The 17447-nt window shown below is 38.3% G+C and overlaps 1 protein-coding gene across 1 annotated transcript in view; it reads left to right on the forward strand.

The window, feature by feature from the left end:
- The first annotated feature begins 13649 nt into the window (after positions 1-13649).
- LOC140145323 (adhesion G protein-coupled receptor L4-like) overlaps positions 13650-17447 on the forward strand; it is a 28937-nt gene continuing 25139 nt past the window's right edge. The window contains exon 1 of the mRNA XM_072167084.1: positions 13650-13734. Coding sequence (XP_072023185.1) covers positions 13650-13734 — 85 coding nt within the window. The remainder of the gene's footprint in view (positions 13735-17447) is intronic.

A 17447-nucleotide genomic window follows, 5' to 3' on the forward strand; every position in this document is an offset into this window, starting at 1 on the left:
AATGTTTTTACTCACTGCTCATCTGATCCACTTTCCCAGGAAATATCGATACTCCTTAATTTTTTCCCTGACTTTCCAGACATAATTATGAGTAAACATCAAAATTAATGTTTACAAAACAATCAAATATATATATACATTCGTTTGCATTTTGTACATTAATATTAATATTAATAATGTACAAACATTAAAAAGGGGGGCCTAAGAGTATGTCTATTTTTAATCATATACTAATTCCGCCATGAACATATTTTATATATGAAATCGTGTAAAAACTGACCCCTTGTAAATCTATGGAACCCCAAATTCCAATCAAAAATAAAAACAACTTTGTTATCAAATACACTAGGACTATACATTGTATTACATGAATTTAATAGATGGTGCATTTTAATAAATAAATAGATTAACACGGGAAATGGACGAGAAATATTTGGCAATACCGGATTTACCACATAGGCAGTGAATAAAGAAATTAATAAAAATAAATATAAATTAAATGAGAAAATGAAGGCAAGGACATTTGGTGAAGTATTGTTTTAGAATGCGAAGTAGTCTTACATGTTATCCCGGCCCAGGACACTGATTAATGTAAATTCGACCCATGATAGTTATTTTATCTACTTTTGCCAGCATTCAACCTGTTCAAGGTGATTTATGCCTATTTTAAATAAAATTCCGAAATCTGAAGTATCAACGTTGTATCGTGCACAAATTATGATCCGAGACTATTTCATTTGACACGGTTGTATGGATTTCAAAAGATCGGTCCTATAATAGATATCGATTAGAGAATTACAGCAAGAGACTTTGAGGATGCCGTAATCCTCTTGACCATCAACCAATCAGATAGACATATTTCAGAAATATATTCGTGGAGTTGAAACTCGTTCAACTCTGGAAATATATATTTCAAGTAATCTCGTTAGCAGCACTTTGGTTTGCAATAAAGCCACGACGGGGCAGTAATGCTAATATACGATTTCAGTCAAATATTGGTGCAAATATACGACTTCGGTCAACTATTTGGCTATTCTTTGCCCAAAATTATGAATGTATATCAGTAACAACTCTTAGGAGGGTTTTTGAGTAATTTTAACGAAACAATTTTGGACTTGACGCTTAACTGTGGTGTTCTAGGGGAATTAAAATATCACAATTAACATGTTTAATTCAAAATCGTTGTCCTACAAGCACCTGTTAAATGTCTCGATTCACATTAGGTATAAGTTGGGACATTGCCAGATTGTGTGAACATTACAAATACAACGGTTGAAAAACAAAAAGCCATTTTAAAATGAATTTAAAAGATCGTCTATTTGTAGCTTTATCACACTGAATAGACCAAATATCTGCCTCTGACGAAAAAATGTTTTCCATGCTGATTTGTTTTTGTAACGAGTATGTCATTTCAAAAAGAAAGAAAAAAAGGCGGATATTATTTTTTAAAAACTCAACGCATTACTATTAATAGGTCTATAATTATAATTATAATGTTACACTTGATTAGATAACAATTAGCCATGTGTTTGATAATTACAGAAAATAAAATATGCAAAATTGCTTCTCAAAGCAAATTAAATTACCTGGAATATGATTGTATGGTGTTTATGTATGCAGTTTAAAGTGAATTGTAAACAAAATGTGAAAAAAGAAATGGACCTCTTGCATTATATGACCACTGGGGGTCACTTATATTCAATTTGCTCCTCCTGATCATCCTCCACCCCGCAAATTATGCTAATTATATACCAATTATTCAAATGTCAATACTTTTTTACAACATTTATCATGCTCACTGTATTGGTCTCATCACAAGCTTTAGTTTGACACCAAATTTAACTACATAGGCTGTAGGGCTCCCCGGGGTAGGTCTATATTAATAATATGAACCCCAAAATGTTACATCTCCACTTAAAACGCATGGCCACTTATTGACTTATTTATTGACTTATTTATTTCTTTATTAACTTCTTAATTTATTTATTTACTTATTTATTTCTTTATTAACTTATTAATTAATTTATTCATTTTTATTTTACAGACATTAAATCATGACAGTAGTTCAATATTGAGTTTACCTATTATTGCATTGACTACGTTAAAGAAATTCTCTAAATTTTGCTTACCTAGGTCAACGGGCAATACTTGTTAACAGTCGGGCAACGCTGTGAATTGTAGAAATATATCTTTCTCCGGTTCATAGTTTTATATTCGAAGCCGCATATATTTTGACGACCAAAAAGTATTCGAAGCCGAATATTCGCCTTCGAATATACACTTTGAACCAGCCTTCATCATATTTTATTCGTTGCCGTATATATTTTGACGTCACAAAAAGTATTCGAAGCCGAATATTCGCCTTCGAATATTCACTATGAACCGACCCTAAAAGTATTATTTGTAGGCCTATGTATTTATTCCAATCATTTATTACATTATAACACGCTGTGTTATGAATTTGCAACACCTTTTTACATATTGATATCGTTGAGGCATGTTATGATGGTGTATGTTATAGGCCTACTTATGATCATCACGATACATCCATAAACGTGTTAATGCAGTAACCGTAGCGTTATAGGGGCACGGAAGCCCCCCATTGATCTGCAATTTTAGAAAATCCCATAGGAAAACTGCCGAAAACGGCTTGTGCCCCTCCCCCTCATCAGAAACGGATGCAACGCCTTTTATACTTTTTCATTAATTATAGGCGTATTAATAGTAATGCGTTGAGTTTTTAAAAAGTAGGCCTAATATCCGCCTTTTTTTTCTTTCATTTTGAAATGACATACGGTACTTGTTACAAAAACAAAATCAGCATGGAAAACATATTTTTTTTTTTTCAGAGGCAGATATTTGGTCTATTCAGTGTCATAAAGCTACAAAATAGACGACTTTTTTTTCAACCTTATTGTTTGTATTTATAATGTTCACACAATCTGACAATGTCCCAACTTATACCTAATATGAATCGAGCCATTTAACATGTGCTTGTAGGACAACAATTTTGATTTAAACATGTTAATTGTGATATTTTAATTCCCCTAGAACACCACAGTTAATCGTCCAAAATTGTAAGTGGGTTTTCTTTTATTTTACCTCATTATTTCGCTAATTACTCGAAAACCCTCCTAAGAGTTGTTGTTACTAATAAACATTTCATAGTTTTGGGCAAAGGATAGCCAAATAGTTGACCGAAATCGTACATTTGCACCAATATTTGACTGAAATCGTATATTAGCATTACCGCCCCTTCGTGTCTTTATTGCAAGCCAAAGTGCTGCTAAATGTGAAACGAGATTACTTGAAATATATATTTCAGAGTTGAAAGAGTTTCAACTCTACGAATATATTTCTGAAATGTGTCTCTCTGATTGGTTGATTGTCAAGAGGATTACGGCATCCTCAAAGCCTCTTGCTGTAATTCTTTAATCGATATCTATTATAGGACCGATCTTTTGAAATCCATACAACCGTGTCAAATGAAAAAGTCTCGAATCATAATTTGTGCAAGATACAACGTTGATACGTCGGAATTTTATTAAAAATAGGCATACATCACATTGAACAGGTTGAATGCTGGCAAAAGTAGATAACATAACTATGGGTTGAATTTACATTAATCAGTGTCCTGGGCCGGGATAACATTTAGGACTCCTTCGAATTCTAAAACAATACTTCACCAAATGTCCTTGCTTTCATTTTCTCATTTAATTTGTTTTAATTTTAATTAATTTCTTTATCCACTGGCTCTGTGGTAAATCCGGTATTGCCAAATATTTCTCGTCCATTACCCGTGTTAATCTATTTATTTATTAAATTGCACCATCTATTAAATTCCTGTAATACAATGTATAGGCCTAGTGTATTTGATAACAAATTTGTTTTTATTTGGCGGAATTAGTATATGATTAAAATAGACATACTCTTATGCCCCCTTTTTTAATGTTTGTACATTATTAATATTAATATTTATGTACAAAATGCAAACGAATGTATATATATTTGATTGTTTTGTAAACATTAAATTTGATGTATACTCATAATTATGTCTGGAAAGTCAGGGAAAAACTAAGGAGTATCGGTATTTAGTTTCCTGGGAAAATGGATCAGATGAGCAGTGAGTAAAAACATTCGCCCTAAATCTTTATTTTATTTTTATTTTTTTATGAATTTATTAGGCCTACTGGTAAAGTGCAGAAAAAACCTCCAAACGCACTCTAGGATTTTTCATCAGCAGCAGTAGAAATTTCTCTTGCATAGATTTTCTGGTGACCTCGCTTGGATTTAGCAAACAATGAACCGTCAGGGTTATAGCGCGTTATTTAATCTGATTCAACTCGTCGTGGCACGTATATTTATTGCACGTGTAATACTTTTTGACGTTACGAAAAGTATTGTACATACAATATTGTACGTACAATACGGAGTCTGAAGCGCGCTTAACTGCACAACTGTTGTCTGTGCTGAAATGAAATTTCCAGTGCAGTAGTTGTAGTCCTTGCCCCTATAATATACATATCTTACTTGTCACCAATGCATTATAATTTTTGAGAAAAATGCAAAAATAGGCACAAAATTGGGCAGGGGTGTAGTACTCGCTTAAAGTTGGTCTTAATCTCAGAATTATGGACAACGTTTTAGCCTTATAACTGCTAAATTGTTGCTCTAAAGTGTGTAAAAGTACACATATTATTAAGTAAAAGTAAAAATCATAAATATGGAATTATTTTGACCCAAACATTTGTGTCAACTTAAAGCCACATCATACCTTTTCCTGAGGAGGAAGCCCTCAATATTTTTCGAAATTCTGTTTTTTACACAATGGTATTGATAAATTTGTGAATATTCTCAGTCATCCAGGTAGATAAACATAATAAAATGAATATTAAATCTGTTCATCTGGACTTACTATTTTTGATAGCGACAGTATCGCGTCTCATCCAAGACGCATCATCAGGCTGACTGACCAGGTTGTTGACTATTGACCTGTGACGTACTTGATGGTATGACGTCACAGGGGAGTCGCCGGGGTAGCTTCCGGATTGCTGCGTCGTAGGTCCTGGACAGGTTGTGGCGAAGTCCCCCTCCTCTGTTGAGCGAAGGTTCCTCCCGCCGGACATGTATTGCCTCCTTAACTCCTCTTTCAAACCACTTATGTTCTCTGTCGAGCACTAGCACATCCTTGTCCTCAAAAGAATGATTGGCAAATTTGAGGTGCGTATAAACTGCCGAATCGTTCAAACCTGTAGAACTGGGTCTACGGTGCTGATACATACGCTTGTGCAAGGGTTGTTTAGTCTCCCCTATATAGGAGTCCTCACAGTCAGAGTCTTTGCACTGGATGGCATAAACAATATTACTTTGTTTATTGCGGGGGTTTGTCCTTGGGATGCACTAGTTTCTGTCTCAAAGTATTGCCCGGTTTCAAGGAGACGGGGATGTTGTGTTTCCCGAATATTCGCTTAAGCTTCTCCGAAACCCCAGCAATGTATGGGATGGTGATGTTCCTTGGACGAGTGCTCCTTGTGGCAGAGGAATCAGACGAGATGGATTTTGATTTCTCGTGAGGTTTGAGAGCTTTTTCAAATGTCCGGAAGCAGCAATCCGGAAGCTACCCCGGCGACTCCCCTGTGACGTCATACCATCAAGTACGTCACAGGTCAATAGTCAACAACCTGGTCAGTCAGCCTGATGATGCGTCTTGGATGAGACGCGATACTGTCGCTATCAAAAATAGTAAGTCCAGATGAACAGATTTAATATTCATTTTACAATGGTATTGTACTTTATTAAACTAACATCGGGCAAAAATTGGAATTTTAGGTGCTGTAGTTTTATCTGAGATTTTTAATAAAGCGCTGGAGCTGATGATTAATTTTCACGATGAAAATATTAGTCGAACGCGTATGCGAGGTTCAAAACACAGTTCATGTACATACATGGCGTCCAAGACGGTTATACATAGTACAGATTCCTACCATTTTTACAACTCATGGTCGTATATGATACACTTGCTGCACACGTTTTACAAAAGTGCGAGTAACGTTTGGGGGAGTTTAATCAACACAAATGACTATACGGATATGCTCCATGGAAAGATGCCTGCCTCCGAAAGACCCCTGAATTTTACCAATACAGAGCACCAAAAGAGCCTTGATTTGGACAATTTTAGCTCTAAAGACCCCTAAATTGCTCATTATGTACATTTCTGTTATATTTTCAGGCAATTTTCAGTCAAAATATCAAGAAAGACCCTTAATTTTGATTGTAAGCATCTCCAAATCAAACGACCCCTCCCTTTACGTGCACGATGTCAAAAGCTCTCAAATACCACCGGAGGAGCACACCCACCCATAAATTTGTGATGTGACCCCAGTATACCCCCCCCCCCAGCCCGCTGTTTCCTCCAGCTGTCTTGGGCCATGTGATTTTTCCCTTCAAAAGGACGATAAAAAGCGTACAAAAGTGGGAGATAATATGGATTTCAACTGGCTCATTGCTGCTGAGTGAGTTTTGAGCACATTGGTCTATGGCTTGATTAACTACAAACATGGTAAGAGAATAGCTCTAGTAGGAGACATGGTTATACTACTACATGTACCCCATAATACCCCTATCCATAATCCATGATATGTAGTAAGAGAACATATTTGAGGCACTAACTGTGTAAATATCCAATTTCTCTTGAGATAAAAAAGGACTTAGGTTAAGCCCAACCTTAAGTGCCCATGGTACTAATTAGGTCGAATACAGTACTCTTACATGATAGAAAGTGTCCTTCTCATATAGAACTTGATCAGTTCAATCGGATCGTGATGTCCAAAACTGTGAGCTGTGCCCAGGGTACTAATTAGGTCGAATACAGTACTCTTACATGATAGAAAGTGTCCTTCTCATATAGAACTTGATCAGTTCAATCGGATCGTGATGTCCAAAACTGTGAGCTGTGCCCAGGGTATTAATTAGGTCGAATACAATACTCTTACATGATAGAAAGTGTCCTTCTCATATAGAACTTGATCAGTTCACTCGGATCGCAAGGTCCAAACTGCGAGCTGTGCCCATGGTACTAATTAGGTCGAATGCAGTACTCTTACATGATAGAAAGTGTCCTTCTCATATAGAACTTGATCAGTTCACTCGGATTGTGATGTCCAAATTGTGAGCTGTGCCCATGGTACATGTCATTCCCAAAAAAAAATATTGTCCCATGGGTGGGGGAAAGGTCATTAAACTTAACATGGGGTCAACTTTCAAACTTCATCAAATTGTGTCGAAAACATTACTAATGTATCCCTCTGGTTATATGGATTCAGAAAATGTATAGTTTTACCTATCTCAGTTCGGGGGCACTGCTAATTTAAAGACGTCTCTGATATCAAAGACTCTTCAGTGCCGAGTCACCTGACAGTATCATAATTCAAAGACGTCTCATAAATCACATACTCCCTAGTCTCAAAACCCAGCCGCAAACGATATTGTGAACGTGAATTGGCGCAACGGGAATAATTTTGCGAGTAGGCCTAATCAGCATGATCACAGGGTTGTAGCTAGCCCAAGTGCCTGCTAGCTCCTGCTAATTTTGCTATCCAATTTATGAATTAAATCGCGGGCTCGGGATACACTCTTTCTAGTGAACGTGAGAAATCAGAGAATGCTAAAAAATGTTGCTCTTTTTTCATAATTGAGCTTAAATGCTGCAGAATAACTTTGCTCCCTCGACGACATTTTGCAGACTTTCAATTCTCCGGACACATCAAAACTGTTTATTGGTTATTTTCGGAGCATATATTTTTTACAGATTTCCAACTGAGCCGCGAATTTTAGTTTTAGGCTTAGGGGAAACTGGGGTAATTGTGGCCCCTTTTGCATTTTTACCATGTAATTCTTTAAGTATGAACTGGAGAAGTAAAATTTCTGCATGAGAGGATAGAGGCAATGGGTACCTATAAGATAATTGGAAAATATATTGCAATTTCCATAATAATTAACATGTTTTAGGGGCCACAATTACGCCACAATTACCCCAAGCGGGGTAATTGTGGCCCCTGAACAAAATAAAGAATTTAAAGAGTATTGTGAATCCAGTTCTTCCTGATAACTATTAATAACATGTTTTATAGTCATTGCGATAATTCTAGGCCATTTGGACTGGTTTATTTACCAGAAAAAGGCATTTTAAGGCATTTTGTAAAATACTTGTTATTATGCTAATTTTTGCATGCCGAAACTGCGGCCGGATCTGACTGTTCATTATACTTCCTTGTTTTGACTTGAAAACATACTAAATATGTCTTTTTTGTGTCAATAATGACCCCAAATGGCTAATTTGATTAACATATAACAGATTAATGACTAAAATAGCTTTTTAGGGGGTCAGATGCAAGTAATTTGCTTACATACATACATACATACATATATCGATTTATATTGCGCCTATACAATTTTAGCTCTAGGCGCATTACAATAAGAGAAAACAAAGAAAGAAATAGCAATAACAAGAAATGGATCAAATTGGAAAAAGATGGGTTTTTAAAAGCTTTTTGAAGCTGGCCAGTGTTTGGACCTCCCTGATGTTGCATGGGAGGTTGTTCCAAATTCGAGGACCAAAGGAAGTGAAGGCGTTATCACCAGCTAATTTGATTGTGGGAGGAATGGAGAGCCGAGTAGTATCCATGGAAGAGCGTAAATGACGAGATGTGGTGTAGGAATGAATTCCAGATTGAAGGTAGAGTGGAGCTATGTCATTGACACATTGATATATGATGGTGAGGATCTTGAAATTGACACGCTCCCTGATGGGCAACCAATGTAAGTCCTTGATGTATGGGGTTATGTGGTCACGACGTTTGAGGCCGTAGATGAGACGCACTGCCCTATTTTGAATTCGCTGCAGTTTGGATAAATTGATGTTGGTGGTGCCAGCAAGGAGAGAGTTGCCGTAGTCGAGGCGAGATAATATGAGTGCACGGATGATGTGATGGCATGAGTCTGTATCAAGGAAGCGCCTGACTCGAGCAATATTGCGAAGTTGGAAGTTAAGAGTTTGGCAGAGTCCAGATACATGGTCATTCATGGATAGAGGTGAGTCAAGTTTAACGCCAAGGTTACGAACTGAAGTGGCAGGTTTAATACTTAATGCTTAAGACATGAACAGGGGCCACATTTATCCCAAGCCGGGTATTACATAATATGCAAATTTAGCTCATTAAATAAACAATTTTTTTATAAAATTGTTATATCAATGGGAACTGTTATGATTACCTTTCATGTCAAACACATACAAAATAGTCAGTGATACAACCAATAAGTGAATAAAAAGTGGATTTGCCACTTTTTAGAGCCATTTGCGCTGTCGCTCCGCTAATTAGACCCCCCTCATAGAAATTTTAATGCTATTTGAATATTTTTTCACCAAACAGTAACATAAAGACCACTCTTTCATACAATACAAAGTTAAGTCACCTAGACCAATGCTTAGTATAAAGACACCCTGATAAAGACAAAGGGGCCACAATTACCCCGGGGCCACAATTACCCCAGTCTCCGCCTATATTTAACACTCGTGCTCAATAATTCCTTCAATTCAGCCTAAGTTTAGGTAATACACTATTTTAAAGTGTTGCGATTTGGTAGTTCACAACATCTTGCGAATGGTAATGAGCTTTGGCAAAAATTGCATTGCTCATTTCCTTGCGAGCGTGTAGAAGAATTCAAATATCACAGAAATAATTTTGTAGGTCCTGTGGTTCTTGAGTTATGTTGTAAAGAGGGCTGAAACAACAACACTTTTGTAAAATGTACATAACTCATTAACAACAATAAATTAAGCAAGTTTTCAAATTATATAATTTGTAGAATGAACCTTTGCAAAACATCAAGGTGTTATTTGTCAATAATTTATTGATCTAGAGAATGAAAATCGATTTTTTTGGTTGCTTCGACCAACAACTCCTCGTCTACCCTTTAGGCTTTTCTGTTTTGCTTGAGGGGGATGTGCTATAATAGGCCTATAGTCATTATATCTATGAAAGATAGGCCTATAATTCCTAACAAATTTCCTGCGGACCTGACTTCTGCATGGGTATGAACCTGCTCAATTAGGCCTATATGGATAAATGCAAGTTAGCCTTTTCTTTTTGACGGAGAAGGGTGCCTGAGGGGGATGTGCTCCCTCAGAAGTTGGAGAATTATTTTCAAAAAGTTATGAAAGGCACAATAAAGTCATTTGGTGTAAAAGTTTACACTTATTATTCGTATTATTTTGGGCATAACAGATCTAGATTTCAACGGACCCGACTTGTGAGGGGAATATTATCCTCAAACTAAAAGCCAATTGGTGCATCATTTTGCATTAGGCCCCTATTATTAACTTATTTTTCCGACCATCATGATTAAGCATAGCCTATAGGCCATATAACCATGTCATGATAATGCATAATATGTATTTTATAATGGATTTCCAGTGGATGCGACTTCCCGTCACAAATTTCAAGCATGAACATAATTATGATGCGCAATGACTCAGAACGTAGGCCTATATACTCTTCCTCGTTTCTTCTTATTTTCTTCCTTGTTTTCTTTCCACTTTTCCCCCTTTCGTTTGCCTAAAAATCCCCGGATATTGAAATGAGCCTGGGTGGCTGTGGCAAAACAAAATTTTCAACCCAGTTTTGCTAATATTTTGTCCTGATTTTTGTAACATTTTCTTTCCGGTATTATTGGCAGTTATTTTATATATGTTTTCAGTTGTCGGGTTATTTCTTTCAATTTTTGGGAAATCAGACCGAAAAAGTAGACCTTTTTCTTTTCCCTCCCTTTTCCGCCCTTCAATTTTTTAGGGGGCGCTATACTGCCCCACTGGCTATGCCCAGGCCCGTACGCAGAGTGGGGCCGTGCGGTGAGGCAAAAGTCCTCAAAAAATCCTAATTTACGACCGTAGTGAGCAAAAAATATGTTTTTATGCTTTTTTAGTCAAAAAAGGTCCAAAGTTTGTGGAGAATGTCCACTTTTTACAAAATCGCCCCCTAAAAAAAAAAAAGAAACACTTTTTCAAAATCAGCACCCCGCAAAAAAAAACGGGCCTGGTTATGCCACTGCTCTATCACTCCCCTTCCTCTCCCTCCCTCACCCTTCTCTCTTTCTCTCTCTGTCTCCCTCATTTTTTTTTAAGACCCGGGGCTGCAGGCCTCAAAGCCCCACTCCCTGGGCAGTGGGCAGTGGGCACGTGCCTGGTTTACCGTAATTTGTTGATCTATTTTGAGCCACCTAATCATAGCATAACCCTACCCCTATCAATAAAATACAAGTGTCCATATTTCTCCGAATTCATCCCATGCATGTGTGCAAGAGTCAGGCCACGAGGCATAGGCCTGAACGTTTCCGTAGGGGCTTACCATGCTTACCATTTTTCAAGTCATTTTTGAATATATTTTTGAAAAGTTGCCGCCACAATGCGTGCCAAAAATCGCTCCCCTCCCCCCTCGTTGACTGGCCAAAAATTCATTGTTCCCTCCTTTTTTTGCCTTGCCAAATATTCACTCCCCCCATGACTTGGGATTTTTTGTTACTTCAAAACGTTGGATATGGCTCGATTTTGCCAAGCTAAGTGTTTTCTGGGACCATTTGTCAGAATTTGCACAGATAGATATGATGTTTGCACAGGCAGATATTTGCTAAACATAGGAAAGCATATTCCGATACAGTCACCTTCTTTCCGATATGCTGCATCTAGCCCCAAACTGTAAAAAAAGCACGACGTATGTGATATCACAGACCCCCGTATGTGAAATCACTGACCCGTCTTTGATATCAGAGACGTCTTTGAATTAGCAGTGCCCCCGAACTGATCTAGGATTAGGATGTGCCGTTCTAGAGTTATTACCAAAAAGGTCAAAGGTCAAGCATTGACCTCTAAAGGGTAAACATTTTAAACGTGCTCCGATCTTGATGAAAATGGTGTCAAAATCTTCGCTTTGTAAGAGTGGTGGATAGGGTGACTATTTGATAAAGTGGTGGTGTAATAGTGGGTGTGGTGGGTAAGAGTGGTGGATAGGGTGACTGTGGGATAAAGTGGTGGGGTAATAGTGGGTGTTGGGTAAGAGTGATGGATAGGGTGACTATGTGATAAAGTGGTGGGGTAATAGTGGGTGGTGGGTAAGAGTGGTGGATAGGGTGACTATGGGATAAAGTGGTGGGGAAATACTGTATGGTTGGGTAAGGGTGATGGATAGGGTGAGTATGTGATAAAGTGATGGGGTAATTATAGTGTGTGGTTGGATAAGAGTGATGGATAGGGTGACTATGTGATAAAGTGGTGGGGATAATACCGTGTTATTTGGTAAGAGTGGTGGATAGGGTGACTATGGGATAAAGTGGTGGGGAAATACTGTATGGTTGGGTAAGGGTGGTGGATAGGGTGAGTATGTGATAAAGTGATGGGGTAATTATAGTGTGTGGTTGGATAAGAGTGATGGATAGGGTGACTATGTGATAAAGTGGTGGGGTAAATAGTGGATGGTGGGTAAGAGTGATGGATAGGGTGACTATGTGATAAAGTAGTGGTTAATACTGTGTGGTTGGGTAAGAGTGATGGATAGGGTGACTATGGGATAAAGTGTTGGGGTAATAGTGTGTTGTTGGGTAAGAGTGATGGATAGGGTGACTATGTGATAAAGTGGTGGGGTAATAGTGTGTTGTTGGGTAAGAGTGATGGATAGGGTGACTATGTGATAAAGTAGTGGTTAATACTGTGTTGTTGGGTAAGGATAGTGGTGGTAGGATGATAAGATAATGGGGTAGGGTGGTGGGGTAATAGATGGTGGTTTTGGGGTGGTGGGGGTAAGTTTGTTGAATGGATGATCGGGTAATAGTGGGTATTGTTCTAATAGTAGGGGTAGGGTATGGTGGTCAGGCAATAGGTGGTAGGGTAATAGTGGGTGGTGGGGTAAGGCTGGTGATGGGGTATGGTGGTGGGCGTAGGATGGTGGTGGTGTAGGATGGTGAGGTAATGGCAGGGTGGTAGGCGTAGGGCATTGAGGAAAAATAGGGTGACTATGGAGTATGGTGCAGAGGTAATAGTGGATGGTGTAGTAAGGGTGGTAGGGTGGAGAGGTAATGGGGTAGGGTGATGGTTTAATAGTGGGTGGTGGGATAAGGGTGATAGGTAGGGTGATTGGGGTATGGTGTTTGGGTAATAGTGGATGATGGGGTAGGGTGGGGAGTAAGGTGGTGGTGGAGTAGGGTGAAATGTGATGGAGACTGAGTGGGTGGTGGAGTACCATGGGTGGTGGTGGTAGGGTGGTGGAGTAAATAGGTAGGGTGTTTGGGTAATAGTGGGTGGTGGCGTAGGTAGGGTGACTATGGAGTATGGTGCAGGGGTAATAGCGGATGGTGAAGTAAGGGTGGTAGGGTGGAGAGGTAATGGGGTAGGGTGATGGTTTAATAGTGGGTGGTGGGATAAGGGTGATAGGTAGGGTGATTGGGGTACGGGTGTTTGGGTAATAGTGGATGATGGGGTAGGGTGGGGAGTAAGGTGGATGGTGGGGTAGGGTGAAATGTGATGGAGACTGAGTGGGTGGTGGAGTACTAAGGGTGGTGGTTGGTAGGGTGGTGGAGTAAATAGGTAGGGTGGTTGGGTAATAATGGGTGGCGGCGTAGGTAGGTTGACTATGGAGTATGGTGCAGGGGTAATAGTGGATGGTGAAGTAAGGGTGGTAGGGTGGAGAGGTAATGGGGTAGGGTGATGGTTTAATAGTGGGTGGTGGGATAAGGGTGATAGGTAGGGTGATTGGGGTATGGTGTTTGGGTAATAGTGGATGATTTGGTAGGTTGGGGAGTAAGGTGGTGGTGGGGTAGGGTGAAATGTGATGGAGACTGAGTGGGTGATGGAGTACTAAGGGTGGTGGTGGTAGGGTGGTGGAATAAATAGGTAGGGTGGTTGGGTAATAGTGGGTGGTGGTGGGGTGAGGTGTCCCATGAAAAGGGGGCCCAACGAATGTTGTGATATTTAAAAATGTGTTTATGTGAAAGTCAATTCTAGGTATCATTTGGGATTTTATTTCCACGCTACATTCTGTAAGCAAGTGTTTATGTTACATGGGGTTTATAATCATAGCTGGAAGCTTTAGTCTGTAAGCAAGTGTTTATGTTACATGGGCTTTATAATCATAGCTGGAAGCTTTAGTCTGTAAGCAAGTGTTTAGGTTACATGGGGTTTATAATCATAGCTGGAAGCTTTAGTCTGTAAGCAAGTGTTTATGTTACATGGGCTTTATAATCATAGCTGGAAGCTTTAGTCTGTAAGCAAGTGTTTAGGTTACATGGGCTTTATAATCATAGCTGGAAGCTTTAGTCTGTAAGCAAGTGTTTATGTTACATGGGCTTTATAATCATAGCTGGAAGCTTTAGTCTGTAAGCAAGTGTTTAGGTTACATGGGGTTTATAATCATAGCTGGAAGCTTTAGTCTGTAAGCAAGTGTTTATGTTACATGGGCTTTATAATCATAGCTGGAAGCTTTAGTCTGTAAGCAAGTGTTTAGGTTACATGGGGTTTATAATCATAGCTGGAAGCTTTAGTCTGTAAGCAAATGTTTAGGTTACATGGGCTTTATAATCATAACTGGAAGGTTTAGTCTGTAAGCAAGTGTTTATAGGTTACATGGGGTTTATTAGGCGGGTATCAAGGAATTCGTAGACCGGGGCGCAAATTAGGTTTGTTTTTTGAAATACAATATTGCCGCGAAGCGGCCATCTCGGTGCGCTTGCGCGACGCAGGGGGGTTGTCTGAGGGGGGTGTCCCCCCTCAGAAGTGAGAAACTTGTGCAAAATGAAGACCTTATTGAAGCCATTTGGTGGGCCATTTTGGCACTCTTCCGTATCACATACTGACATATTCGAAATTTTTAACATTTTTGAGAAAATTGGTATATTAGTTTGTTATGTTCTACTCTATATATTCACCAATAACCATACCTCAAAGTGGTGTAATTAGTAAGATATTAATTAATTTAAATGTCTGCATCACATAACAACGTATTTGCCGATCACCTATACTGCGCAAGCCCAGTATATCGTATCTGCAATTTGAAGAATTTGCCGTTTCACATACTGACGTATTTGCACTACGTATTTGCGCGACTCTGTCATTGCACGGCAAAAATGCTGTTTTGTCCTTTCCATATACTGACGTATTTGCGCAACTGTTTCACATACTGACGTATTTGCGCGACGTATTTGTTATTTGAACGGCAAAATTGACATTAGTCCTTTTCACATAGTGACGTATTTTATTTAATATTGATTTTTTTTTGCAGAATAAGTTATGCTCTGAGAGTGATAAGTGAATTATATTGTAAATATGGTATATTTACATTACTGTTAACCTAGTTTTAATCGACAATAATATTAATCAAGATTATGCAGCAAATGAAAATCGCTAGATTTTCAAGTTCGATTTTCTTGAAATGCGTGTTTTGCAAATACGTCAGTATGTGATACGGCCGACGTATTATTGTGTAAAATTTTAGTTTGAAAAAGCCAAAATGTTTGAAATGGCGGCCCAATTGAAGCCATTCGTTTTCACTCTTTTGGTATAAATTATTGCTTTATAAAGTTTGCAAAATGAAGGCCTAATTGAAGCCATTTGGTGTGCGATTTTGACACTATTAATATTGTGTACAAAAAGTTAGAAAAATTTACAATTTACTACATATTACTATAGGCCTAATTATTATGTTACTTCTTAAACATACGGGTGCCTGATACAGAAGTGAAAACAGCCAGTTGTTTAACCATACGCAGGGGGAGTATTTGAGGGGATGTTCAAGTACCCCTCAGAAGTTGTGAAAATTTGCAAAAAATGGGCCTATTGAAGCTAATTTGGTGCATCGTTTTTACACTATTTATATCATTGCTTTCAACAACAAAAAATGGCTCGAACTGAATTTGCAAAATTGTTACACTGGTCCACTGACACTTAATAAGACTCGAGACTGGCAATTAGGACTAGGCCTACTATAAAGCATGCATGGATTGATCATGTTGATGTTGAATCCATCTTTACTGACTTTGGTGAAAAATGTGACGGGCCCTGCATATCGGTGGACGGCAGTAGTTTTCACTTGCTTTTGGGCCGAGGAACCGCCTTCATGCATCACAGGCCTATAATAGGCCTGTATTATACTTATACAGATAGAAGACACCTCTCTACCCCACAACTGTAACCCAATTTTTTTTTCAAGCTGTCCCCAGAATTCCTTTACCTGGAAAGGTGCACGAAAATTTGATGAAGTGCGTGCTTAGCGAGCGAAAATTTGCTATTTCAATGCTAAAAATCAAAGGGGGATGTACCGGAGTCATAGAGCCAGGAGGCAAAATTTCCAAATCGTCCCACTGATCTGCAACTAAAAGAACATTATTGTATTAGGATAAATGTGCGCGAAGCGCGCGTAAAAATTGAGGACAATGTGCCCTAGAATCGTGCCAAAGGAAGATGCATAGGGCAGGCCTTTTACAACTTTTGGTTAATTTTTTTTTTAATTTTGATCCAGTACACACGTTTTATGCTTTTTCCAGGCATCAGATGAGCTGCCCTAGCACTCATATTATTTATAATTTCATGATTTAGGCTTACATTATAGAAAGGTTGGAGTTATAACAGTTACTCTCATTTTTCAGAATATGGTTAATTTTGGTTCTAAAATAGACCAAAAGGAAGATCCAAATCGTAAATTTTGTCACAATATATCTGTCGACTGAGCAGGGGGGGGGGGGCTTTTTAATATTGAGGGGCGGGGATGGGCTTGTGAAACATTGTTATGGTATAGTGAATTCAGCATATTTTGCATAAGTTTATGGTACAAATGCGCGCAAAGCGCGCGACAAAATTTGCCAGGTTAAAGCTAAACTAGTGCAATATGATACAAAGCTCGCAAAAATTGGCACTTTTGTGGCTAAAATGGCCAAATATGAGGACCTTTTTGACCAAAAATGCATTAAAAAATTGGCTCCCCAGCAAACACAGAAATATTTTAAAAACTATTTAAACATGTTATATTTTGGTTTAGATAAAAACGTTTTCATTACATTAAATGACGGGTTTTTAAAGGTCATTGAAACGTTTTAAAAAGTTTTATTTGAAAATACACTACAAGAATACTTTTAATGTTTTCAAAATGTTATTTTTTCCACACAATTTTGTCAACCCTTAAATAACATGTTAGAATATTTGCAGTAGGTTATCAACAAATGTTTTTGAATGATGTGAAAACGTTTGATAGCCTTTATATATCCCTTATATAACCCAACATTTTAATGTTTTCTGGCAACCTTTTCTAACCTTTTGTGAATGATGTTAAAAACGTTTTGTGTTTACTGGGTTGTTACGCTAGCTTGCAAATGGGGATTTTTAGGACTTTATATATTTTACGGCAGCCCCTGCA

This window comes from Amphiura filiformis, chromosome 2 (assembly GCF_039555335.1).
Source record: "Amphiura filiformis chromosome 2, Afil_fr2py, whole genome shotgun sequence".
In the NCBI taxonomy this organism is placed as follows: domain Eukaryota; kingdom Metazoa; phylum Echinodermata; class Ophiuroidea; order Amphilepidida; family Amphiuridae; genus Amphiura; species Amphiura filiformis.